General features: G+C 42.0%; 1 protein-coding gene across 1 annotated transcript; it reads right to left on the reverse strand.

Moving 5' to 3' along the window:
- Positions 1 to 524: 524 nt before the first annotated feature.
- CNOT11 (CCR4-NOT transcription complex subunit 11) lies at positions 525 to 13,676 on the reverse strand. The gene is made up of 7 exons (XM_061459649.1): positions 13,235 to 13,676; positions 12,027 to 12,191; positions 8,248 to 8,400; positions 7,105 to 7,307; positions 6,161 to 6,363; positions 3,418 to 3,514; positions 525 to 868 (listed from the first exon to the last, which is right to left on the reverse strand). Exons 1-7 carry the CDS (start codon positions 13,659 to 13,661, stop codon positions 671 to 673), a joined length of 1,446 nt encoding a protein of 481 aa, XP_061315633.1. The 5' UTR covers positions 13,662 to 13,676; the 3' UTR covers positions 525 to 670.
- Between the last annotated feature and the right edge of the window lie 14,051 nt (positions 13,677 to 27,727).

Here is a 27,727-nt window from a genome sequence, read left to right on the forward strand (position 1 = left end):
CCCTCTTGAGGAAGGGAAGATATGATGGTCAAGGTAAGAAACAGACTTGACTTGAAGATTAATTTTAAATGGCAATAAATAGGTTTAGAGTAGGACAGTAAGAAACAAAGACAAAACTAAAACTACCCTTCTTCCTAGGCTCAGCTTCACTATTCTACCCATCCCCTCTCTGTGAGTGGTAGCAGAAGGAAGGGTGGTTGCTGCTGTTCCTTTGTCACCCCTTAAAACATTAAGGTGTAAGTTTATCCTGCTTCTAGAAGGTCTTGTACAGTAAAGAAAGGACAAAAGGGAGGTGAAGTTACTTACTTTGATAGAAGTTGACTTCAGAGAATCACAATTTTGGGACACAAAGACAGCAACTGCCACACAAAATATTTCAACTTGCTGTGAAATGGAAAGTATCATTTACATTCTCTCTGGAATTGGAGCCTGTAGTTCAGGATATGCATATGACATACACTTATTTTTTACTATGGGTTAAACGTGTAAGGCCTAACATGTTTCATAAACTTCAAGCATGTATATCATAAAAAGCATTATTTATTGCTTAAATGGATAAAACACTATTTATAATGTAGCACATCATTAATCCAGTGATTTAATGTTTAAATATACAATTGATTGGTATAGAACACTGGGAGGGTGTTTTTCTGCCAGTGACCCAGTGGTTTTATTTTGATGTCTTTGTCTCTGATGGATTTTCCCCTGTATCTAGTGTCTTCAGCAATCTGAAGAGGCCAGCTGCTTCTCGTATCCGACTGAACTCGATGCAGAATGCTTGCACTTCTATAAACAAGTCCTGTACATTAATAATTTTGTTTCTGATTAAAGACTGAAGAAAGACACAAACCAGACGTACCAGGCGGTTCTGAAACAGAAGAGATACAGCCTCATAAACTAAAAAACATTAGCAACCAAGTAAGTTAAAGGACTCTTGGCCCTCAGCAGTGCAACTGAGGCATTCCAGTAGCAATTTAGCTTCAGCAGTAATCTTGTTCCCAAGCTTTATAGGTGCTGCCCTACTCTTTCGTCTCCCATACTATTACTGCATTACTATTACTATTACTGCATGTAAAAAATGGACTCCTCTACTTCATAGTAGGGTGCTTCTGGATACTGGAGTTTTCTCAAGATTAATCCTATGCACAAATGAAGCACCAGTTGTACCTATGCATTTAATTTCCTCATTATGTAACCCCTGAATAAAGTTAGAGGGAAGGGATCATATCTTTAAGATTATGTCATCTCTAGGGTCTTGCTCACTTATTTTCTACAATACTACCATAAAGAAAAATGAACAAGCTTCCTTGTCACCACATGATTATGGCACTTCAGAAGGGACATGACAGCAACAGAACTGATCCCAAACTTGTCTTGTAGGAAGTGCTCTACTTGCTCCATCTTTGAAGGAAAGACAGTACCAGGGACACCTAAACCAAGAACCTCACAGCTCATGGTTTGCTTCCTGCCTGATGCAGTGAAAAGATGTGATCTCTGAAGTGTTCTTCCTTCCTAAGCACTGTTTAGGTCAACACCTGAAAGAACACACTGGGAATTGGGAAGTGGAAATCTAGGAACTGGCACATAATGATTTGTCATACACAGATCCAGTCTCTTTATAAAGGGTACCTTTTCCCTTAAGGCCAAAACCAGATGGCGGTTGCATACTTCACAGTGGAAGAAAGAGCTGAAGCTAAACCTCTCTCTAAAAGCAACATGAACAAGGTTCATCAGACAGAACTGAAGGGACTTTATAGGTTAAATGCCCAAAGCATTTGACACCAAAAATAAAGCCATCAACTGCTTTTACAGGACCTGTGCTTACTACTTCAGAACTCGTCTACCCATTCCAAGACAGTTCAGAAACCAAACAAGTTATTTCCTCACTGCAATCAAAAGGCATCACGTTTTCTCTGCAACACAAATTACAAGAGTAACTTTAACAATTGAGGAACGTGAAACTCAGAACAAAAGTACAAATGCAACACAGCGGCTGACTAACAACCTCTGAGAACTGTGCCTCCTTCACTTGAAATTGGATTGGTTTTAGATCATGATTTTCCAATATCTTGTGTCTTGGTTGCTGTGGGGCCTCACAGTATTGACTAATGTTAGATCTTGCAAGCTTTGCATTCTACTTTGTGATCGGTATGTGCTCCTTGATCCTCTGTTCTTTTCTGTCCGTGTGCCTGAAGCACAGCTGCTATATGCTCTCAGCAGCTCTTTTAAACAGTGTCCCCCTCTGGGCATACTCTCAGCTGCATCTCAGGTCTGCTGCTATTTTCCTATTCTGCTACCAAACGCAATTGGCACAGCTATTCAGCCACCCATGTGTATCTGGCTGAGTCCCAAAGCAGAGAAGTATCAGCAGCCACCAAAAGATAATAAATGGTTATTCATCATCTGGAAGGGTACAGAGAACAGGTTTTTTCCTGCTATCTAAAACCGTGTTTGCACCCTGTACTGCATCCCACATACTGCATGCAATTTGTATCATCTTTGCAACTTAAGGATATAGTAGAGCTAGGGAAGGCACTAGAGAACGACACCAAAAAAGCTAAAGGGAAAGGAACAGCTGCCTTGATGCAAGAGACTTAAAAGGCTGCAGCCCTTCAGTATTGAGAGGAAAAAGCTGAGGCACCACTTGGTCAAGATTCACAAAGCCTTGGGTAAGCTGAACATGCAGCTGGTTTTCACTAATGAGGTATCCAAGAAAAAGTTTTACTAGGCACCCAGTGAAACCAACAGATCAGTTTAAGACAGAAGGAAGTACCTTGCACAGCATGCAGTAAGCCTTTTATGCCAAAGGTGTGGAAAACTCCACAGGGGGTAGAGATCCTTGAAATGGCTACAACTTGCATGCTGGTGCTGAGGAAGTATGAGAAGCGTCACAAGCAAAGAGTATGGTGTTAGGAAGACAAAACAAAAGGGTTTAGGTCTTTGAGGAGATCTGCAAGCTGCTGTAGATTATGACTGAAGGTCAAGACTTCCATGAGATTTTATAACATTACCTCAAAGGTCTGGAACTGGTAGGCACACTTGAAAGAATCCTGAAGCTTAAAACTGAGTAGAAGGCAAACAACTCATACAGGGGGTGAAGAGACTCACTGAGTGACAGATAAACCTTTTGCATGCAAGGACCCAAGTGACACAAAACTGCAGTTTTGCCAGGGGGAACTGTATTATGTCTACAGAAAAACGGGGAACCATAATTCCCCATGAAGTCATGTGAAGAGGTGAAGAAACATCTCTTAAACACTAAAGAACTGCATAGTGTGTTAGGAAAAAAGAAAGTGCCTTTGAAATAAAGAAGCAGCAAGACAGAATAACTGCTATCAGCCTTGCAAAATCTCAGCACATACTACACAGAGCATCATACAGGACCCTTTTTCCTAACCAAATTATTTAAGTACTCACCTGCATGTATTTGTCTTTAATCTGTTCACAGGTGGAGATGCAATTGGAGATATAAAGATGAATAAATTCAGGTGGGAGATCAACTGCAGTAGTAAGTCTGTTCAAATTAAAAATATCCAGTACTTTATGAAACCATCAATCTAGTGATTCCATTGCCAAACAGATGAGATAAACTAATAGCACATGTCTATTCCCAGGCATGTCATACAAAGCTGATTTCTGACAACATCCACAAACACATTTATAATCATTTAAATGTCTTCATTAAGAGTCCAAACCTTTTCTGTTTTTAAAACTCTGACACAATACAGAAGCAAAGTTAGATTGTTTCTAGTATATCTGACACACCTACAAACATTTGCTGTGTATTACACAAATGAGTCAATGATGCCAGTTTCCAATTTACAATGAAGCCCCAAGTTACCTAAATACCAAACTTCTTTTGCAGTAAGCACTGCAATATGATTTTGCTTATTCATATTTGAATTCCAAGAACTGAATTTAAATGCTGAACTCCTCCTTCCTTAAAGGAATTACTCCAGTCATATCCTTACTACAGACAAAAATTAGCTTCCTTAGCTCCTTCAGATACTAATTTTAGCCCTAGGAACTGAAACAACATGAATACCTACAGCTCCAATAAGAGATCCTGACTAGATGGAAATCTTAGCTAGAGATTAATGATGCACAATAATCTCAAAAGCATCCTACTACAGAAGAACTGGAGAACTATTGCATCAAATAATGGTATTACTGTTTTTAAGGGTTAGCAACAAAGCACACCTATTTCTGGTTTTAACAATACCAGCTACTGAAGTATTTGAGCTTACACTGTTTCTTAACTGAAAAAGCAATACAGCTGTCAAGGTAACATAACACTAAATGTAGAACCACCATAACGTTACGACAGAACTTAATCAAAACAGCCCTAAACCAGTCCTATCTCTAGCAGTGAAAGGAAAAACTGCATGGTTTAGACATTTCAGTTTCAAGTTTTTGCCTTATTTCCCCTTAGAAATCATTGTCTACCTGTTTGCACTGACAGACATACTGTAGTTTGAGAAAAGTTGTTCCTATGGTACCTATACTCTTGGAATACCAATATGCCCGACTGGTGGTATAGTTATCCTGGAAAGGGATAAAAGCTCTTTTCTTGCCACTACTGCCACATGTCATCATTAGTCCAGCTTCAGGGCAGTAACTATTGCCAGTCTGCACCAGTAGGGAGGGATTTATTTCAGCAATGTTTCTTTCCTCAAATGATATTTAAGGTGTAATTCAGCTCTGCTGCAAAGAGACTGCTGAACAAGGTTGATTCAGTAGTTCACAATCAGCAATTGCCAAGAAATTGGAATAAAGTAAGTGGGAGAGATACACTTTTGTAGCTTGTGGAGAACAGCTGTCTGAAGCTTTCCCTTTGAAGGGACTAGTATTCTGTTAAGAAAATGGGTTGTCTGCATATGCAGAAGTTGGTGAAGACAGGGCAGAAACATAAAGCAGAACGGCTGTTCAACAACAGCACCTTTTGCCACTTAAGCTGCATCAAGACTGGAAGTTGTGTTTAAGCAGATTAGCTGTGTGGCATCAACTTTTTTTGTGGAGGATTCCTCACAATACACTGAATGTGTAGAGTGAGTAACAAAATTTGCACCTTCCTAGGACACAGCATATGAACTTGCTAGTGAAATTCATCTATTAACCAGGAACCTGATGTCTGAATAAAAGTTTAGACATTACAGATTCCAGTGACAGACTCCCGTAAGTGACAACCATTTTAAATACTGTTTTGAGCTGAATATACCAGTTTGATAAAATTATTTTCCAGTAATTATCAGCTCCAGTTGAAGCTATCCACAACACAATATGTATTTCCCCATTCTTTTCAAAGTAGAGACACTTTGATAATAATATACTCTTAATAACATAGGAGTAACAGAGTGGTTTTTTTTAATAAACCTCTCCATACTCGGAACAGGGACTGAAAGATTAACTAGCATAGCACCAGTGCAAGAAATGTGCTTTTTACCATACTTAACATGGTAAAATATGGTATGTTATAAATAAAAATATATTTTAATGCTAATCAACCAAAACATAATAATTAAAATGTAATATTTATGCTGGGAAATTGTGGGTGTTTTTTCCTGTCAAGTTGCAGTTTTGCTACTGCTAAACAGAAAGCTGTTAACATTACAGTAATATTTTAAAATGGCACTGCTGTAAAAAGGAACTAAGAATATGGCAGTGTTCTCGGAACTTAGCACCGAAGATTTCAGAGAGGGTCAATTCTTTATTACCAATCCCCAGCTACTTTTGTAAACTTAGTCTGGAGTAAAATAAGAGGGTTTTTTTTCTTTAACTACAAGCACCACCAATAAGGAACTGCATTTATGGAAGAAAGAGGCAGTCCAGTAGTCATAGAAAGCAATGAACTTACTATGGCCAAAAATTAGCTTCCTTAGTTCTAAAAAGGAAGTACTACACTAAAAAGTCTTACTATTAAAATAGTATTAAAAAAACACTAAATAACACAAACTGGATAGAGAAACTGAAAAGGGAATGACAGTTTGATACTATTCTTCCTTCACTGTAATGTGACTAGTAATTTCTTCAGTTCCTGTTATGTTTGGTAGTCTTTGGAACATATCCAAATATAGCCCTGTGGCCAGCCTTACAATCACTTAAATGCTCAGTTATTTCTTTTACATACTTAAGGAAACCTTGTATTTGAGATAGTACTCACCGATTTACAACTTCCATTGAATGTAAGGACATGTCCATATTGACCAAGACAGAAAAATACTCTGTGATCTGACTAGACTGCATCAGTTTCAGCAACATTTCTATAGCCACTAAAGGATTGTTTTCAACCAGATCTGGCAATTTGGCAGGAGTGAGACCAATGTGGTAAACAAGCTTGGGGTCCTTTTCTAGTTCTCCAAGGAGCTGTAAAGAAGAAAAAAAGAAAGAAAAAAACCCTCACTTTTTATTAGCTATTCACATTACTGCTTGAAGAAACTGCTATAATATATCTAAACTACAGGAGAATGGTAACCCTTTAGATTTAGTCATCTCTACTTAAAACACGCTGGAGGTATACTTGAACATTTCTATGTAAAGGCAATTGTGCCCACAGAACCTTTAATAAAGCATTTAGCAGTCTTTCATCAGTGGGTGGCAAGGAAGGGAGGAGGAAACTCATGGAAAGATTCAGTTTTCTTCAGTTTCCTGTCCAGCAGACAGTGTTTCGAGTTCACTGCTGTCAGAAAAAGTTCTGCAAGTAAACGATATTTTATAGTGCATAATCATTAGCGAAAAAGCCCAGTGAAATCAGGGGTAATACTATGAAATTTAAGAAAAAAGAAATCCTGTGTTGGCATTTCTGAAATAATGACTTATCAAAAGCTTCCACAGAAGCATGAACGACTTTGTCATAAGATTTTTCCATGGAGAAAAATACCGGTGTCACTTATTGACCAACTGTAACTGTGTCAAGTCAGTACTATGAAGTTTAAAGACTTCTTCCTTATTCATACAAACCCAAGTCAAAACTCTTGGGTTTTTACAACTTGAAAGTTCTTGGAGTTTCCTGAATCCAAACACAGATCAATTAAAGTGATTCAAGTTTTCTAAAATACAGGAGCTTGTTAGAACATCATTTTTGGCAGAAAGGTGCATGATACTTACCTGTGTCTGCTGTGGGGAAGTCAAGGGGCTTTTAAAAGCTTTTGCCATAATTCTTTTTATCTCAACTCCAGTGCTGTTCTTAACACACATTGACTTATCCCACTGAATTGTGTGATCTGGCTCTATTGGATTTAACCATGCCAGCTCATCCTCACATATATGGAGTGGAGGTGGTGGTCGAATAAACTCTGGTCGAAAGTGACCTAAAATGGCAAAAATGTGAAATGGTTTTTAAGCTTCAGGTATTCAGTTTTACATCAGTACAAAAAGCAGGCCCCCAAAGCTGACATTTCTTTACGCTATTATAACAGCATTACAATATTATTTGCCTCCCAGCTAAATATTATTTGATTTTTACTGATCAGCCTGATTCAGATCACTAAGTTACTGATTTCATGGTCTTTTTCCTTCCACAGTAACTGGTTCTTGAAAGGTGTTAACAGTCAATGCAGACCTCAGTGTAGGGGACTAAGATCTGAGGGGCATTAGACCCAGTGTTTTAGCCAGCAGATGACATGGGTAACAGCTTGAAGACAGGCTCCAGATTTTTAAAAGTCTGGAAATGTAAGCACTATGGAGTCTGATCTGGAGATAACCCTGACAGTTTTGCACTGTTTTATTCATATTTGTTCCCAGCTCATACCCTGAACATAATTCTGAATTACATTACATTTCATCTGGAGAAATATGGTAACATAGCATGTCATGACAGGCTGAGAAAGCTGGAGCTGTTCAGCCTGGACAAGAGAAGGCTGTGTGGAGACCTCATAGCAGCCTTCCAGTATCTCAAGGGGGCTGACAAGAATGCTGGAGAGGGTTTCTCCATCAGGGACTGTAGCGACAGGACAAAGGGTAATGGATTTCAACTGAAACAGGGGAAGCTCAGGTTGGATATAAGGAAGAAAGTTCTTTACTGTGAAGGTGGTGAGGCACTGGAATAGGTTGCCCAAGGATGTCACGAATGCTCCATCTCTGGCAGTGTTCAAAGCCAGGGTAGACAGAGTCTTGGGCAACATGGTCTAGTACAAGGCCTCCCTGCCCATGGCAAGGGGGTTGTAACAGGATTATCTTAAGGTCCTTTCCAACCTGAACTATTTTATGATTCTATGACTTACAGAACCAAAGATGTGAAAATTCACGTACTTTCTATAGGAGGTTTTGGTCCACTCACTAAGGCTTCCGTGATCTGGGAGGCAACGGAGCTGTCAAAACCGGAGTTGGAAGAATCTGGGTCAGGATCGCTGAGGATGCTGGGAAAGCTGGCTTTGCTCTGTGTTGGCAGCTCAGACTGACGTTCTGAAAAAGGGCTATCCTTAATATTAAAGCATAAAATCGAAACAGAAATGCCTGGAATACTAAGAGTAGTGAGAAACAAACAGCTAGCTTAAAAAAAAACAGACAAGATCAACAAGAAATTTAGTACTGTGTCAGGCAGCTAGTACTCAGAGTGCCAGCTGACAAAGGACAGAGGTATGCAGCAAGGATAAAGAAGAAATCAATCTGAAATATAGTCTGGGCTTTAGAAAAGGTAACTGATGTAACCTGCATCTAAAAGCACATTAGTAGGTTCACATGCTACTCCTAAATTAAGTTCACGTGCTATGTCTAGTTTTGCAATCACTCTCAAGGCACGGAACAGAAATATATACAGACACATTTACAGACTTTTCAATGATACTGGTCATACTAGACCTGAAGTCAGCTATTCAGATTTATCCAATGCGTTTCAGTGGCATTGTGTAAGATACTTTTGCATTCACTGTCAAGCTACAGTAAGTGCCTGAAAAATTGAATTGTTATGTGATTCTACATATATCATCTTAAAACCAAAGCTGAGAGGAGCTGAAAGTGTCCTTTTAAAGGCCAAATTACAGAACATTAAAAAGTTATATCAAAATAACATTAGCTTAGCATATACAGCTCAAGACTTGAAGAAACTGGCCAAAAAGAAACTGCGGGGCTCAATACTTGCATTGTCAGATATTTAGGTGGTGTTAGGTTGCAGTCTATCACTCTTCTGTATCTGAAGAATTAATGGCTGACCTTCTCTGTACTATTTTGAGAGCTCATGTTTTCCATTGTTTCAGCAAAAGAGCTTCTCTGTCCCTATCTCTACTAATCCAAGTGTGCTTGCTCTTTTTCATGCAACCATACTGACCCTTCCCAGCTTCTCATGTGTATGAGCTATTTCATATGACTCCAACCAAAACCACGAGACGCTGAAACTGCGATCATCAAAACAGAACACCACCACTGCCAATTTCTTTTTTGCCTTTCTGTCCAACTTTATGCAACGATTTCAGATCATGCAGACATTTGCATATATGCTCACTGAAGCAGCACAACAGGGTATATGGCTTTCTTTTAAACTCAACAACTAACATAATTTGCATCTATTTTCAAAAAACCCCATTTTAAAGTCAAAGTCCAAATGAGCCATTTTAGAAAACGTTTTCTACTTTATAAACTCTTTCAAGCTCCATCTTGTAAGTACCCTCATTTAGCTACTGAACAGAAGAGTTGATTTAACACATGAAGTTCCATGGGGAAGGTGCAGGAGGGAATATTAGGTGTCTTCTTTCTGTCTTTTCATTTATAGTCTACAACTTAAATCCATCAGTTGGTCACTGATTTGTTTGTATTCTCATAAGCTTAATTGATTAATGATGCTTAATTAGAAATATAGATACAGTCCTTCAATTCACCAATTTTAGAAGCCTGCAAGAGCCCTTAGTTATATGCACTGAAGTTCAAAAACTCCTTCACTGCTTCAAGAATTAGGGCTGGATCAAAAGTTTCAGGTAAGCAGAAGCAAGAATTAGAACGTGGTGTTCTAACAGGAAAGAAGGTTCAAGACAGCATCTTGAACTAAGTCATTTAAGTTTAAAAAAAATAGAAAACTATCACTTAAGTTCCCTTATGGAGCTATTTTTCTTGGTTGATTTTTTTTGTTTTGTTTGGTTTGGGGTGTTGTTTTTTTTTACATATATAAAAAAAACCCAAACAACTTTCTTTAATTCTTAAGGTATTAAAAACTTAACTTTACTACAGATCAATTACTCTTAGATCAAATTATGGTTAGCAGACAAACAGGAGCACTTTGCCAGAAGACCCATCCCTGAAACTAGGAGAAAATGGCATCTTTGATACGGTAACACACTGGATCAACAAAAACAAGTTACAGGGACAGACCAAGGTTTGAATGAACTTTCTGTAGACCAAAAGGGAAGAGAAGAAAACAAGTTTGGGGGGGGGGGGGGGGGGGGGGAATGGGGATGGGACAATGATGATCCTACAGATGAAAAAGAAAACCAAAGCTAGGAAAAAAAAAAACAACAAACTGACCATACAGCTGCAAGTGAATTGTCACGAGTTCAAGTTCAGAAGAGAGCCAAGTACTTTCTTCCTCCCTTTACAAAAAAAGGATTGGGATAGACACACTGATTGAAAAATAAGTAAATAATGCTTTATAAATTATTGTGGTTGATTTTGCATGTATATTCTAAAATCACCCTGTTCTACATAGCCCTGAATTCGTCCCAGGGACCACAGTTTTGAAGGGCCACCAAGTGTTTCGTTACATAACTTGTAAGCAATTAATGGTGTATGTTAACTGGATTATATAAGTAATAACACAAGCATATCTTACAGGGCTTAATTTTGCAAAGCACCATTAATGGCTTTGAAAGATACTAATGGCTTAAAATACAGTACATTTTAAAAAAGGACAAATCAAAATGCGTGGCCTGGAGTACCCATCCATACAACTACAGTTTTGAGGTTCTTTGCACGTTTCATTTTTGATGAGAACAAACTGTTCAGAAGGCAAACACAGCACCAAAGGGAAAACAAGTAACAAAAAAACCTCCAGGCTTCTGTAAGGCATCACATATTCTTTATGCTAAAAATGACGTTACCTAAGTTTCACAAAATCTGAATTCACTAAAGTATTCCATAAACAGGATGAACAGGAGAGAAACCAGAAGGGTTTGTCTTGCCTGTGAAGATATGTTATTCAATCTAACTCTTCAAAAGATCCCACAGTCTGGAAACAGTAAGGGGGACACGAAGGGACATATGTACACATTCTTACACCACGGCACTACAAGTCAATGTCAGGTTCTACAGAAAAAATGACAATACTAAGATACACCTGCCGGACAGAGAAAGCCTATTTAGTGCTTGACCTCGGAGCACTAAACCACTTCATACAAGTACAGAAGTAGGGTGGTCAGTTTTCAAGCAAGAAAGTCCACTTGCATGTACTTAGGAAAAACCCCACTATTTTTGGTGTTCAAACTGTCTCCTTGTTCCAAACAACATTTCAGTTTTAGCTCCAGGTGTGGCCCACCAGTTAACACGATCACAGCAATCATATTCCTGCTGCTTTTCTCCTGTCAGAGGATAAGCATCACATTGCTTTTTTTCTTCAGTAAAGTGGACCACCTTTCCACTCTAAAGCTAATGCTGTAAGATCTGACTCTGTTGCATAGAACTGAAAATGTAATAGCCAATTTGCCAGGTACAGTTGAAGTATTGGTACATGACAGCATGACAGCTATGCTTGTTCTCTCATACTAGAAATATTGCAGACTGGAAAAGGGATAAAAATGAAAAGCCACACAAAACCCCCACCCACAAAAACTTTAGATGAAGGGCTTCCTATACTTGTAAAACATTCTCATGTTTAAGGCAGTGACATACATGTTAAAAAGCTGCTTGATAACTAGGATAAAACAGTTAAGACATGATCCCTACTTGAAGTTTCTCTCTGTTTTTGAACACAGGCTTGAAGACCCTAAAGCACAGTTGAGCCTTTTTTCATATTAAGGGTAGAAAGGAGTGTTTCCTAGGTAACTCACACCCACATGACAAGTGGCATTTCCATTCACAAGTGAAGCACAGCTACAAATCTTCCTTACCTGCTAATGCCAGCTGAAGCCCACTTATATCCACTGACTGGGCCATGTTCCCCACATCCATTGAAGCAATCTGCCGAGGGGTCTTCTTAAACAGTTCTCTAGGGGGGGCCAACATCAGCTGAGAAAGAAAGAATTTTTCTGGAGGAGTTATAGGAGGTAAGAAGCCTGTGGAGACACAATGAAAAACTCTAATTTTTGAGGCATAGCATTAATAGCTTCAATATGCTTCATGCAGAACAAGCATAACTAAAACACAAACTAGTGTGTTATTTATGACAAGACCAGTACAGCTGATGAGTCTTTGTGAGCACATACAAAACTATGATCTACTCGGCTCCTACAGTGATGTAAAATACAGCAATATACTGATGGATACCTAAACAAGGTCTATGAGAAAGCTGGACAGATGTTTTTGACAACAGCAGGCAATGAAAGGAAACTAGCTTTAAACTGAAAGAGGGGAGATTTGGATTAGATATTAGGAAGAAGCACTGGTACAGGGTGCTGAGAGAAGCTGTGGCTGCCCCATCCCTGGCAGTGTTCAAGGCCAGGCTGGACAGGGCTTTGAGCAACCTGGTCTAGTGTGAGGTGTCCCTGCCCATGGCAGGGCGCAGGAACTGGATGATCTTAAGGTCCTTTCCAACCCAAACCGTTCTATGATTGTAAACTAAATGATCTTTAAGGTCTCTTCCAACCCAAATGATTCTCTGACTGCTGCTGTGCATCTCAACACACAACATGTGATGCTAAGGCAGCCACAATGGTTTCTTTACACACTGCCCAATCTAGACAACTAGTGCGCTATTAAGTTATCGCCAGATAGCACAAGGCAAGTTATAAAAGCAATTTGTTTTAGAAACTGATTTACCCATCGCTGTCGCTCTTGTGTCTACTGAAGTGGGAAAAATACCCTCATGTATTTCTTTAAAAGATTTGTTTCACAGGTTTAAAGCTGCTAAAAGCCTCTTATTAGGTCCAGGGTTTTGTAACAGCTTTTTCCCCAGCGGAGAAACAGCGTTCCGGCTCAACCAAGGGGCCTATCCGACACCGAGCGCAGAGACGCTTGCCATGTAGAAGTCCCACCGCGTCTTCCAAACGCGAAGAGCGACCGACGGGCGGGAAGCCGAGATGGGGCTGCCATAAGCAAGCCACGCCACCGAGCGGTGCCGCTCTCCCCCCTCCCTCTTTCCTTCGGCCCCGGGACGCACCTGAGAGCGGGGTGCGCTCCGCCTCGTCACCGCCGCGCTCGGGCGCGGGGTTGAGGAGGTGAGCGAAGACGGCAGCGAAGGGGTTGGCGGCGAGGGGCTCGGTGCGGTACATCTCCCAGAGGAGGTAGAGGGCGGTGAGGCGCTGCGCGGGGCTGGGCAGCAGGTCGGGCTGCTGCAGCAGGAGGACGAGGACGGACCCCAGGCGGAAGTGCTCGGCCTTGCCGAAGTAGTGGTGGAAAGCGCTGGAGAGGCCCTCGAAGGTGCTGCCGCCCGCCTCCTCCGACACGATGCTCAGCAGGCTCGACAGCTCCTTCGGCGACAGGCTCATCCTGCCGCCCGCCGGGCCGCCGCCCGCCGCGCCGCCCGCTTCGCCGGCCTCCGCTCCGCCGTGAGTGCCGGGCGCCGGGCTGCCCCCGCCACCGGGCATCCGCCCGCTCCGGCAGGGTCCCGCCGCTCCCCGCCTCCCTAACGCCACCAACACGCTGTCGCGCCGGCCTCGCTTTACGGCGCGGCCGTAAGACGACGGGACCGACCGAGCGTTCCCGCAGCCGGGGCGACTACGAAGCGCGCACGCGATTGGCCGCGATCGCGGCCCCGCCTCTCTTGAACGCGATTGGCCCTAGCCTCCCGCCGGGGGCGGGCCGGCATGCGGGATTGGCTGCCGCCCCGCGGGTCCTGCGGAGCCGGGTAGGGGTGTCGCGGGTGTTTGGGCCGGTAGAGGGAGCGCCGCGGCGGCGGGTCCGGTTGGGGTCCCCGGGTCCCGGTTCAGCGTAGTGGGGGACTGCAGCTCAGCTCCTCGCCGGGAGAGCCCGGTGGTCTCCAGCGGGACAACTGCGGGTGGCAGCCCTTGTGTGGAGCTGGGAACAAGAGGTTTCCTCTCGGGGGACGGTGAGGGGCTGGAGCAGAGCCCGCCTCCGGGCCCGGCACCCCTGCCCCTCGAGACCCCTGGTTTGGGTCCAGCCTTTGCCTCCTCGTTGCTGTTCCGTTTAGCTTCGTGAACGGTGACGTGGTTGAGTGCATCTCGCTGCGAGATCATCGCACTGCTTTTTGGAAAAAGAGAAGTTCTTTACTGTGAGGGTGGTGGGGCACTGGTACAGGGTGCTGAGAGAGGCTGTGCCCATCCCTGGCAGTGTTCAAGGGCAGGTTGGACGGGGCTTGAAGCAACCTGGTCTAGGGGAAGGTGTCCCTGCCCATGGTAGGGGAGTTGGAACTAGATGATACTAAGGTTTTTTCCAATCCAAACCATTCTACGATTCTAAGGGAAGCCTCCACACCCCCCACTTCCTCTGCCATCACCCCAGATGAGAGTGGAGAAATGTTCTAGACACTGAGAGGTTGTGTGTCCTTGGAGAGGGATGGAAAGAGGAAGACACCATGGTCGCACCTCAGTTCATGTTAAGAGGGAAGGGTGCTCCGGCTGTCTCTGCCTGGACGAACAACTGGCTGTCCCAGAGGATGATGTCCATCTGTTTCTTCAGTGATCCAGTCCAGTTGAGAACTGCCCACTTCACTGGTGGTGCTCTCGGCAGAGTGGAAGGACAGTGAGCTGCCGGAGCAGCGTGGGGCTGAGAGAACATCCCCCTGAGTGCAATGGTCTGTTTCACCAGCTTGGCTAGCATGTGGGAGGGTATCTCTGGGGATGGCAACTCAGAGATGTATCAGGTATAGCCTGAAGAAGTGTTGAGGGCACAGAGTGAAGGGAGAGCTTTCCATTGTGTGTGCTGGAGAAGACCCTGGCAAGTCCTGACAACAGGCGCTGCTGCTGCTGGCTGCTTGTTTTAGTCCCAGCACTCCTACAGAGTCACTCAGCTCAGGAGACCTTTGGCTTTCTAGTTAGCCCTACTGCTTTTCCATGTGTGCACTTTGCTTCTGGCCGTCTGCTGTTCAGGTGCTTCCCAAGTCAAAGGTTGAATGCTCATCTCCATGATTCCAGGCCCCACAGAAATTTTCTTCCTTGAGCTCATCTCAAGTGCTCAGTGAGCCCATTTTTAATTTGGCTGTGCATAAACCCTGTGGCAATGATTTCTGCAGTTTAAGAACTATGCTATGTAAACCAGTGTTTGTTCTAATGCTGTTCATTGCTCATCATTCTGTGCATCTCTTATCATGTCTTATCTTGGTTGTCCCTCTCTAGGGACACGTCCTCTTCTTTGGTGTGCCGTCCTTGTTGCCCTTTTCTCTTTTCTACTTCTGCTGTACACTTTTTGAGAAGGGGGGACCTAATTTGCATCTGGTGTTCAAGCTGTGAGCGTCCCATAGATTCATACACCTTTTTTTGGCACAAGTCCTGGTTATTTCTCTTCTCCTTTTTTCATGTTTGCTTTTTTGAGCTGCGAAGCTGACACTATAGAAGAATTGTCCTCCATGACTTCCTCATCAGGAATAGATAAGTAGCACCCACCACTACAAAAAGGGAGGATTTCTTCCTTTTCCACCCACCCTTATTGCAGTGTTGTACTTTGCATTTGTCAAATATTTGGTGTCACTGCCATTTAATTGAGTGTTACAATACTCTAAAAATCCTCTGCAGCACCTACCTGCCAGTTTTAGTTCTTACAGTCCTGAATGATTTTTTTCTCAGCAGGAAACAGCATGTACCTGAGAAGAGTGCATCATCCATCCCTTTACGCACACACAGAGGTTTTAGTCCACAGTCTCACCTTTGTGCATGCAAACTCTGGTCATTGCTGTAGTTTCATGCAATTTTCTCAGTGGAAAAGTGGACTTGGTGGTTTATAGTTTGTTGGATTATCTCCACGGTATTTTTAAATGCATTGGTATCAGACTTGCCACCCTTATTTCTTTGGTACTGAGACTGGTTTTGTGAGTATCACAGTTCATAGTTCAGCATCTTCATCCTTCAGCTGGTACAAATCTCTTGGATTAATCTCATCTGATCCTGGTGATGAGTAGTGACTCATTTTACACATTTCATTTCACATCACTTACTAACACTTCACTGTGAGGCAGTTTTTCTCACTTGTACCCTGTCAGTAAAAGTTCTTGTCTGGGAATGTCTCCAAAATCCCATGTAGAGATGCAAAGAATTAATTTAATTTTCTTCCTAATCCTTCCCTGAGGATTTTGTATGTTGTGCTTATCTGTTGACCTCGGACTGACCAGCAGATTTTCTGTTTCTGGTGTGCTTGCAAAAGTCATATTTGTTCATTTTTGGGATGAAGTTCGTGGTTGGCAAAGATCACGCCATCCAGCGAGACCTGGATAGGCTGGAGAGTTGGGCAGGGAGTAACTTGATGAAATATAACAAGGGAAAGTGTAGAGTCCTGCATCTGGGCAGGAACAACCCCAGGTTCCAGTATAGGTTGGGGAACGACCTGTTAGAGAGCAGTGTAGGGGAGAGGGACCTGGGGGTCCTAGTGGACAACAGGATGACCATGAGCCAACACTGTGCCCTTGTGGCTAAGAAGGCCAATGGCATCCTGGGGTGTATTAGAAGGGCGGTGGTTAGTAGGTCGAGAGAGGTCCTCCTTCCCCTCTGCTCTGCCCTGGTGAGACCGCATCTGGAATATTGTGTCCAGTTCTGGGCCCCTCAGTTCAAGAAGGACAGGGAGCTGCTGGAGAGAGTCCAGCGCAGGGCAACGAAGATGATTAGGGGAGTGGAACATCTCCCTTATGAGGAAAGACTGAGGGAGCTGGGTCTCTATAGTTTGGAGAAGAGGAGACTGAGGGGTGACCTTATAAGTGTCTATAAATATATAAAGGGGGAGTGTCACGAGGACGGAGCCAGGCTCTACTCAGTGGCAAACAATGATAGGACAAGGGGTAATGGGTACAAACTGGAACACAAGAGGTTCCACTTAAACTTGAGAAGAAACTTCTTCTCAGTGAGGGTGACGGAACACTGGAACAGGCTGCCCAGGGAGGTTGTGGAGTCTCCTTCCCTGGAGACATTCAAAACCCGCCTGGACGCATTCCTGTGTAACATTATCTAGGTGTTCCTGCTCCGGCAGGGGGATTGGACTAGATGATCTTTCGAGGTCCCTTCCAATCTCTAACATACTGTGATACTGTGTGATACTGTGAAAATTGTGCCTTAAATTGAGGATGGTTTGCTGGGTGCTAACCCACAGTCAAATAGACCTGTGGTGCTTCTGTCCAGGTGGTCTTTTTTGTACAGCCTGCTCCTGATAACACTCTGCTGAAGACAGCAGAACAAAAACAATGAACATGTTCAGAAAAAGAAGGCTGCCTCTTATTTTCCTATAAATTTTGGAAATGGAAGCCACCTTTGGATATTGCACTTGCTGGAATAATGAATGTAGAATTGCAGAAATGGACTTCAGAGCAATAAAAAGTTTCCCCATGACTGAGATGGCAAAAAAAATAAATATGTGACTCATACATGGCTAATGCAGCCAACTGAAATTATTCTATCCAAAGTAAAAGGTTTCTGGTGAGAACAGGAAAGCTAGCAGTTTAGGCGATGGAATACTTTATACAAGTGGCATGGGCACAAGGGTCAGTTGACAAAGGGAATTTTGAAATCACAAAGATTTTAAAACATTGATATTTCAGGGTAGCAAAAATCTTAATCTAAGAAAAAGACAGGGTAAAATACTCTTGGGGCAGCAAGTGTAGTAAATGTGCTGTAAAAGAATGTTTCTGTAACTGCACAAGGTGCTGTATTTTATGGGCACATGTGTGCCTCGGATATTCCTGGGCTCAAAACTTATGTTTTGTGTGATAAAGAAGTGAGAGTATGTGATACTAGTGCACACTCAAATAAAATGAGTTCTCATCCAGATTTGGTTTCTGAAATGGGTCTCATTGTGCTCGAGGAGGAAGGCTGGGGCCCCAGCTACCTCAGTGGGTCGGGGGGGATTGGATTCCACAGGAGATACATCACTGCTGCAGTCTCACTGTGTAAAAGGAAGAGTTTGGTCTTCTGCCTTTGCAGAACTGCTCTTCTGGGAGCAGGCTGAGCATATTCCATTTCTTTCAGATGGCTTATAGAATAGCTATTAAATGGTCAATAAAACCATGAAATATACCCATCATTCTTTATGTTTGGATTTGAGTGAGAACCTCAGTAAAAATCATGCTTTGTGTTCCTAAACAGGAATAGAGGGATTTGGGCTATGCTTATCAGTCTTCTTATCTAACTCTGTCCTGTTGGCTCATAAATGCTAATACAGCTGCAGATATTCCAGACTAAAAGTGACACAGACTGTCTAGTTTGGCAAGTAATCCTTTGCAAATACAAATAAACCTTTACAAATCATTTGACCCTTAGATGCAATTGTTTTAGTATTTAAATGAACACCAGCCTTTGATAAATGGTTATTATTGCTGGAAAACTAGGTCCATGACCAAAGGAGCACGTTCAGTTTTATTTGATTTGATTTCCTGAGCTAAAGGAAAGACCAAGTAATTTAACTGTAAAAGTTGTTTTTCCTTCTTGCCATGTTAAAATTGATTATATTATTGTTTGCTATTGCATTTTAGATGACAGCCAAGAGCACAAACTGCATTGTGGGCACTAGGACAAAAAACCTACTAGTGAAGGATCAATAGGAAAAGACAGCATTTGGAAGGAGAAAGAAAAAGTGGAAAAGAAGATGTATTAAATTGACTTGCTCTGCAGCAAGAAGAGTTTCATCTACCAAAAGGCTGAATACTTGGGTAACAACTCTCACCAGCATATCTTTTATCCCAAAATTCATTTGCGAAGAACACAGTGGGAAAGGATTAAATCACACCTTAAAGTCAAAGGGTAGATTAAAGCACTTCCAGATTGTTCTGTTTATTCTCATGAGAATTCCCTCTCATACACAAATTCTTTCCATAATAATTTAACTGACACAGTCTACAGTGCATTTTAAATAGCGACATATCAGAAAGAGGAAGGAGTAGGTGCAGTGTGTATGTATCTCTTCATGTGTGTCTTTCTAGTGAGTATTGCATGATTTCCTTCCCCGTTCATCTCTTCAGTTCAAAACACAAGATAGAACCACCAGTGCAGAAAAGATTTTGTTATTCCTGGAGTAGTCAACAATACTGGCATGCTAACAGTGCCTGAAAGCCTTCCTGAGTAACTGGGTGAGAATACATCTTCACTTGTTAGTCAGACCTCAAAGATGCCAGGGGCTCTTGGATACAGCTGGAATAGCACTTAACAAACACCAAAAATATCATCACATGGGTAGGTTAACAAGTGATGGATAGTGGGTGGCTTGGAAATAAACATGTTTGTTGCTGAATTATTTAACTACCTCGAATTTTAGTGATACCTCTGCATTTTAAGCCAGTTTTCAACGGGTGGATTTTCACATGTGTGAATTAATGTTAGTCAACTCATTTGCTTTCTTTAGTGTTACACACTTGAGAAGAGATTGCATTTTGGTCCTAATTAAAATCAGTGGTGAAACTCCACAGCAGGGATCATATTGGTACATAAAAGCAGCATATAATATGGGTATTTGCATCTGTATCTTCCCATAGACCCTGCTGACAAAGAAACCCTTCCCTGATCATTCAGAAGCATTTGTTTACTCAATAAATTATTTGAAGCAAAATGATGTTTTCATTTGTCCTTTTTTTTTCTTGCTGTTTAATCAGACAGGTTTGGGTTTTTTTTTTTAATCCACCTATAATTCTAAAATGTTTTGTGTGAAATCATTCAGTATGTACATCACTTGGGAACTCTTCATTGTGAACTTTAATTTGAGCACTCAGCATATTTAATTTTAGCTATGCAATTGCACATCTAACTCAAATAGGACTATTTCTGTTCCCTGGCTCAATAACTCTTATTTATGCTTTATGCTTCTGTTTACATCCAAAATCAATTTCAGTTGAATCTTTACCTATGCAGATAAAGGAAGGACTTTATGCTTAAACTACAAATTTGAAATCCATCTTCTGAAAGAGTATTCAATAATTCAGAGCTGATTAGAGAGCTCTTGTCCAGGAAGTAGGAGATTCAGGTTCTCTTTTTTATGGGCCCATATGGTTTTATAAACTTCAGCCCAGGCTGTGGATACTAGGAGCCACACAGTGTTACTTCCTCTGGCTGAAGTTACTTTGCTTTGTTTATAGGAATCAAAGATTCACCACAAGGGAAAGGGAGAAAAAGCAGTTTGTAGTTTTAGTGAGAGTGTGCTTGCTGAGATGCAGGATGGTGCTCTAGTGCTGCTCAAGGAGCAAGGCAAATATACTCAGTGGCAATTAGGTACAAAAGCATAAAAATAAATGTGTGTAGGGGCTGGAAATCTCTTTTCTCTCTTGCCCATTTAAACTCCTAGTCATTAGGGAGTCACATCTTCCCATTTTTTTCCCTTTAGAAAGAAAATTTTAGAAACAGAGTAAGGAATTTCCCTTTCTCGCATATGTATATAATTGTATATGTTTGTGCTTATTCACATGTAAACAGACACCCTCATATTTAAATATTAAACCAAAAATTTCTCATTAGAAATCTATTTCAGATAGCGAAGAAGTAGGTTTAGAGTATCTGATGATGCGACAATTTTCCATATGACATTTGACTGGAAAGATGCTTGGAAAAGCTAATTTGTAAATGTGCTTTTAGGACCTAATACAATCCTTTCGTGAAAGAAGACAAAATGTCAGTAGTACTTTTACTGGCATCATTGAGCATTGTGGTACAGTGCCATATAGAGACCAGGCAAAGAGAGAACCTCAGACTGCAAAGACCCATTTATAAAGTATCATTAAAAATATCTGATGATTTTGTTTTCCTCCAGCAGTGGTGCAGCGCCATGTATTTGTCTGCATCCTGAGTTCTGCGTCATTAATTTTCTCATGTTCCTATATGTTTCAAACACTCAGTGAGCTGTTAGCAGTGCTTTCTTTCCAAGTGCCTACAAAGTTTCTCTTGTGCCTGACTCTTTATTGCCTTCTAAGTATGCTGCATATTGTCAAAGTGTCTTGTTATTCATCCTGTCTCCTGTTTTATGCTGAAAGCTTTCAAATGCATTTTAATGATGCATAACAGCAATATAATGAGCCTAATAGCATGCTATTGATTTTCGTTTAAAACTGACATTTGAACATTACAATAGCCTTTTAACAGTGTGTATATTTAATGTGATTTAAATGCAACACAGTATCTCTCTATTAAAAAAAAAAAGTTCCACAATCTCTATCTACTGAACATCTGCCCCCCACACCTGCAATCTGTTTGTTGCAATCGGTTGCATTAGAAGTACATCATTCTCAGTGTCTTAAAACAAGCAAGCCATAATCCTTGGTACAAGGAAATAAAAGGCAAAAACACAAAATTGCTCTATCCAGACACAGCTTTGCTTATCTGCTCTGGTCACAACACAGGTATTAATGATCCACATCCAAGACAGAGAATGCAACTCATTAGCTCCATAGCAAAGTAAACTGCACAAGTGGGTGGACTAAGAAACACAAAGAGAAAAATGACACCAGCAAACATAGATATCAAGGTAAGACAGCAGGTTCCCTTTTGATGAGTAACTCTGTAACTACATCCTATGGGGAATTTTGTTTTCAGGAGAGGTTTCTGAGAAGCCAATGATCAAGCTGTGCAGCAGCCATACTGTGCCCTGACTAGCCTGTGTGTGTGGCAACTTGGACATAAACCTGACAGCAGGGTTGCCAGGCTGCGCCAGCCATAGATTTTCCTTGTGTTATAAGTAAAGACATTCTTTCTACAGCGCTGTGGCATGTGTTTTTCAGGCAGCGTTGAATACAAGTCACGTTTACATCAGGTATTAGCCTTTCCCCTCTGGCTTTTCACAGCATCACTTATAATCTTTACACTGCAAGTATCTGTGCAGCAGCATAAATGTGCATGACACTATCAAGATATTAAGAAATACAGTTTCTGCTCTATGGGCTGGCTGAACATAAGGTAACACAGAGAAGAAGAAACAAATGCGAAGGACCAGGGAAACAAGGAAGACTTACACTTTTGTAAGGTCTTCAGCTTGCTTGCTTTCCCGATGTGCAGCTGTTGGTTTGTAACCACATCAACCAAGAGGATCATCTGACAAGTCATGACTCAGACTTTATTGCAGTTTAGTATAATTAGACAGGGGGTTTGCTATTGAGCTTAAAAAAAGAACCAAAGCAGCTGCTTAGGTTGCCATTTTGTTCAGATGTTTTCCCAATCTCTGTGCTTTTCTTTCAAAATCATGATGCGAGTGAGTTCAGAAGCGAAATTTCTATGAGTATGTAAGGGATTTTGAAGATGCTTTTTGAAATAGCAGTAGTTCCCAGCATGCAAGTTAGGCTGAAATTAAGATACACGTTTCTCAGAGACTAAGGAATCCAAAACTGTTTCACAAATAAGGTATTTATGACAGGCATAGGCACATGTTTTGTGATTAAAATGTAAGTAAAGTTCTATTTCTGCCCATATCAGAGACTCTGACTTCTAACTAGTGACAGAAGTGATCAAGAAGACCATCTTCATTTGGCTGACAAATTTGGAAATGGGGAAAAATAGTCTATCTTGAATAGATGGTGGTAGGAATGAGTAACTGCTGAAAGCAGTGAAGCAGAGCATGGATTTTGAAACGGTCTGAGCAAAAATCTCAAATGCATGTAATTGAAGACAGAAGAAATGGCTGTTATCTTTTCACTTAAGATAGGTTGCATGAACATATCCTAGTCCTGGAAGTTCTAATTTGCATGGTTGATGGTGGAGGGGCTGTAGAATGATGAGTTCAGATACCTTGTTTTTGACCTCTAAATTAGGACAGCTCAATCCCATCCCCTAGGGGAGTAAGATCGAGTCTGAAGCTGAGTTGAGGCTAACTCCTGGTAAGAGCCCCAGTTATACCTACAGGCAAGATATATGGTCCTTCTCTTCCAATGGAGTTGTATTCCTTTTTTTCCCAGACATTGCTGTTTTTTTGTATTTTAAACATAAATTCTTCAGGACAAGGACTGCCTCTAGTGACAGTTCTCAGTACAGCATTTGTTGGGACTGCAAAGTATCCCTGTAATGGAAATTCTAGCACATCTCAGGAAGAAGGGGCTTCCATGCATAGGCCATTGAAGCAAAAACTAAAAGCTAGGGCAAAAGCAAAGGAGACGGACAAGATAGCTGCTTCTGTTCTGCCAGCTGCCATGAGGAAAGTCCCCCTTGGCTTCTCCTGCACAAACCGTTCTCTTCTTTTGATTTCATGTTTGCACTCGTGTCTCACAACAATCAGAAGTTTCTAGAGGATGTGGAACTACCTTGTTCCCTGTCTGTTAAGTATGACTATAAAAGCCCAAGTCCACATTCTGACAGTTCAATGAAACAAAGAGGTAGTAAATTCAAGTCTTGCAAACAAAAAGCACTTTATATCCTGCATGCATAAAAACGATTTGCTGCCACAGACTATCGCCGAGGCCAAGGTCGTAAGGAGGCACACAACACTCAAAGATGAGAAAATATCTAGAGTTAATGCGGGAGAGGATAAATTTAGAAGGTGTAAAGGTGCTTCTTCAGTTTACACAATCTATTAATGATGGATGAGACCTTTCTGGGGACTGTTTCCTCTGAAGTAGCTAGTCTTGGTCACTGGCAGACAGGAATCTCTAGACCATAAATCTGATGAACTATAGCAATTTCTATGTTACTCACACCTGAGAGAGTCTGCTAACTTCAGAGTGCACAATGGGTTTTGTCTAAAGCACATCATCCATCATGGGTGCAGAAAAAGTGTGTTCGTTCTGTGATGGTGTGAAAAATTGCCCAACAGGCAGTTGGTTTGCAGGCCAGTGATGCACACACATGGGTAATATGGTGTCAGTGTACAAGACCTTGCATTCATTCCTGTGCTGTTGCATGCCTAAAAGGATCCCAGGTTTTGAAATTCATGCACCTCCTGCTCTTCCTTTTAATTCTTTGCTCAAAATCCAGCTCAAACTTCCTCTCTCATCCTGACTATTTTTAAGTATACATAGAAACAAATGTTTTGTAAAGATGTGAGAGGCATTCTGCTTTATTCCCAAGGGCAAATAAAGCCTTTTATTTTTAGCCTAGTTTCCTAAGGAAATGAGACTGATGCAATCACATTGTCTATTTGTCTGTCTATCAAATAAACCCCCTTCCCCCTTTCCCTCCCCCCCTACACTTCTCACCATTAATCTTTTCCAGCCAGATCTGACTGAAAATTATTATTTCAAAAGTGTTAAATGAACATAAGTTTTATGAAAATCAGTGGCTGGGCCAGAGGAGAGCTCTCATTGGTTCCCTCACTGGAAAAGTAAGCACTGGTTGAATTCAGCAGGTGGGTGGCCACAGGCTGGCAAGTCACCTTGTGCATAGCTTTAACACTACTGTGATGCATGGTGGAAGAACAAGAGGGTCTGGGATGGCAGTTCAGAGGTACTTCTGGGGGGCTCTCCTTGGTGCTTGGAAGGATTTCAGGGTGGGGAAAGAGAGGTGGCACAGAGGAAGGGAAGGAGTGGGGTTGTTGGACATGTAGGAGGCAGAGGTCTTTATATCCCAAAGGGGCTGAATGTTAAGGTCATGTTCTGGGGAGCTTCTCAGTGGTGGCCCAAGGAACATGGTGGAAAAGAAATGCAAAACCAGTGCTAGAGAAGTGGTCCTCACTGCCTTTGCCATTACCTGACCAGTGTTTTCCAGGAAATTCCTGCCATGGAAAATAATATAGGCTGGAGAAGTAGGGACAGGGTCACATCTAACTGGTCAGTTGGTAACCCCACTGCAAGTGTGTGTGCTGTCTCAAATGAGGAGTGCAGATTTGCCCATATAGTAAGCTGTGGGCAGTGTCTGGGATTTTCCAGTGTCACTGTGGGAGACTTTTAGCTGCTGAATATACCAAGTATATTCAGACCAAGGCAGAAGCCCAGCCTGTCCCTTGGCTGCTTGACCACTGCCTATTCTGCTGTAAGACACAGCCCTGAGCAGCGTATGTGTGTTCCTGTGTTGGAGGGAAGTATGTAGCATAATTATTTATTTACTTTACCTGTGTTTGCAGTGATGTCTGGAAAACAGTCCAGATGCTTGGGAAATAGTCTGAAGATAAAGCTAAGATTATAAACCTAGCAAACATGAGTTCCTTTCTCCATTGCGGCATATATATTCTCTTCTATTTCAGCATCACAGCATTGTCTCCAGTGACCTGTATTTGAAGTCTGAGTGGCAATGGAAATGCCGTTTGGAGATATGCAGCATGATGCCACATAATGGATGAAGGGCACACAGGTGAAAGAAAAAAACTGTTTTGGTTTTCTGACAACTTCTCCAACTTAGTCTGACGTCTACTAATGCCTTCCTAACCATCCTTATTGTGATGTTTGGGAATTTTTAATGGAGAAATTAGTAAGATCATTTAAGAAACTAAGCCACCTTTAGTTCCTCCCTGTTCATTAATATGCTGACCAGCAGATCTTTTTATCAAAGAGATAAGGTGTCTTGTTACAGTTCTGGGAAACATCTGCCTCTGTTAGGCAATTCCAACAAATCAGTACCCTAAAAATGTATTTAAAACACTATTGATGACATGCCTTTTCTTCAATTGCCCTACCCTTCCTCTCTAAACCTAAGCTACTTTTTTCCTAAACTCTTTCAAGCTTAAATCTGAAGTATCTGAGTGTCTGGAAACTACTGCCTTGCTAGGAACTCTGAACAGGCTAATAGGTAGAGATGAGATAACAAAAATACCACAAAAGTGGTGACCCTGTTGTGATGAACAGTCTAAATAAGAAAATTCTCTTTTCTCCTCCCCCATTAACAACAACAACAAAAAAGAGTAGTTTTCTTCTTAGATAAGGTATCAAGGCAGGAATCTGGGGAGAGGGGAGGGGGGAAATAAAGGTTCCCTGTTATCCTGCAAGTGTGTAGTGATTTTGGACACAGATCCAGATTTTTTTTGAACGCAGTTGGCCTTGGAGTGAACGGGAAAGGAAGAAGAGTCAAGTACCTGCAGCATGAAAGTCCTCCTCTCACATACACAAAGTGAGATGCACACAAGTGTGCCTCTTGCGGTACAGAGATATGAGACCCTGTGGCACCCCTGATTCCTCTTGCCATTCCTGCCTATCACAGAAGACTGGCATCCTTAACTGACACCCTCACAGGAGCTGTGAAGGGGCAAAGTGCTGTGTTAACACAGATGACACAGAGCACACTGGCATCCAAACGAGTCTGAAGACTGAGCCATTTTGCCTTGAGCAACTGAAACCATTCTGCGAGTATTTAATATACAATTAAACTTTCTTTTCCTCATCAGGTGATTTGAGCTCAGCATATAACTTTGCATGCCAGGACAAAAAATGGTGAGGTGGGTCAAATAATGCAATAATGGACAGAAACATTCTATTTGGAAGTATATTATTGGAAATAAACTGAGTCCCTTCTCCAAAGGGAAAACCAGAGTTTTCCCTTGTTTCATGTGCTACACATCCTGTGCTTGTGTTCATAAATGTTTCCCTGTGATCAGTCACCATCTGCAGATCTATGTCCCTGACTGTCAATCATTCCTGTATTTCTTGCAGAGATCACCCAAGGACAGACACATGCAGTCAGCGTAGCTGGAAAAGTGCACTCTCCCTCAGCCAGCTACTATTTCACATGTATTAGCCACCGGAGCCTGTGGTTTAGCATCAGCAACCACAGCACAAACATCTTACTATCACAGCATTAAGAGCTGTCTAATCAACATGAGAATGGTTACCTAAGCCTGGAACAACCATCTCCCAGTTGGTAGCGATGACCCATTCGTGCACTGGGTCCTCCCTGGTTTATAACAGCATAACAGCATCTGTGGGTCAGAGCAAGCTCTTCACAGGGCTCCACAAAGGTGGCTTTTGCTATGCAATACCTCTGTAGCTGCAGCTCATCACCCCTACTCTAGATCTTGATGCAATTTCACAACCCTGTAGCACCAGAAACCTCAGCTGGCAAGGGCTGAAGCAAACAGCAGCTGTCTCCATTCTGCCACATCAGCAGCACCATTCTTTGCCAGGAACTATCACCATCAAGTAAGGGTTAAAAAGAAACACTGTTGAAATGCCCTTCATGGCCACGGCCTTCTGTGCGCATCCTTCTGAAATAACATCACCGTCCAAAACAGGAACAGCTCATTCACTGGTGCAGGATCCATGCCTGGGCAGCAGCTGGATAGGACACAGAGGACAAAATGCTGAATCAGAAGTATTTTATTTTTGGTAGTTTAATAATGGTCTAGGGCCATCTGTGAGCAGGAGCTGAGGAAAGACAAACACATCTTTCTGCAGCACATGGTGGAACAGTTTCTTAGGTAGCTCATACCGGTGATGCTTTGAAGACCTAGCCACCCTCCCAAAACCCCTCACGTGGACTTGCATATAGAACTGTCACTCAAACGTGTGCTTTCAGGCAAATCTGGTTTGTCTGGGTATCCACACTTACATATGTAAGCCAGGGTAAGTCCTACAGAGACAAGCAGGCAGAGGTGTAACTTGCCAGAGCTGCAAGTGCATGGCAGAACTGAAAGCATCGGCTTTCCTGAGTCCTAGCACTGCTTCTCAGACAAA

This window comes from Pezoporus flaviventris, unplaced genomic scaffold, assembly GCF_033815535.1.
Source record: "Pezoporus flaviventris isolate CSIRO_AGI_PZ_B2104156 unplaced genomic scaffold, CSIRO_AGI_Pfla_v1 ptg000030l, whole genome shotgun sequence".
In the NCBI taxonomy this organism is placed as follows: domain Eukaryota; kingdom Metazoa; phylum Chordata; class Aves; order Psittaciformes; family Psittacidae; genus Pezoporus; species Pezoporus flaviventris.

Bases quoted from the DNA above. Each gene is read 5' to 3' on its own strand.
- CNOT11 (XM_061459649.1), bottom strand. From the start codon at position 13,661: ATGCCCGGTGGCGGGGGCAGCCCGGCGCCCGGCACTCACGGCGGAGCG. The intron at 7,308-8,247 runs GTACGTGAATTT...TTGCCATTTTAG, and splicing joins ACCAAAACCTCCTATAGAAA to GTCACTTTCGACCAGAGTTT. The intron at 3,515-6,160 runs GTGAGTACTATC...TAATTTGAACAG, and splicing joins TCAATGGAAGTTGTAAATCG to ACTTACTACTGCAGTTGATC.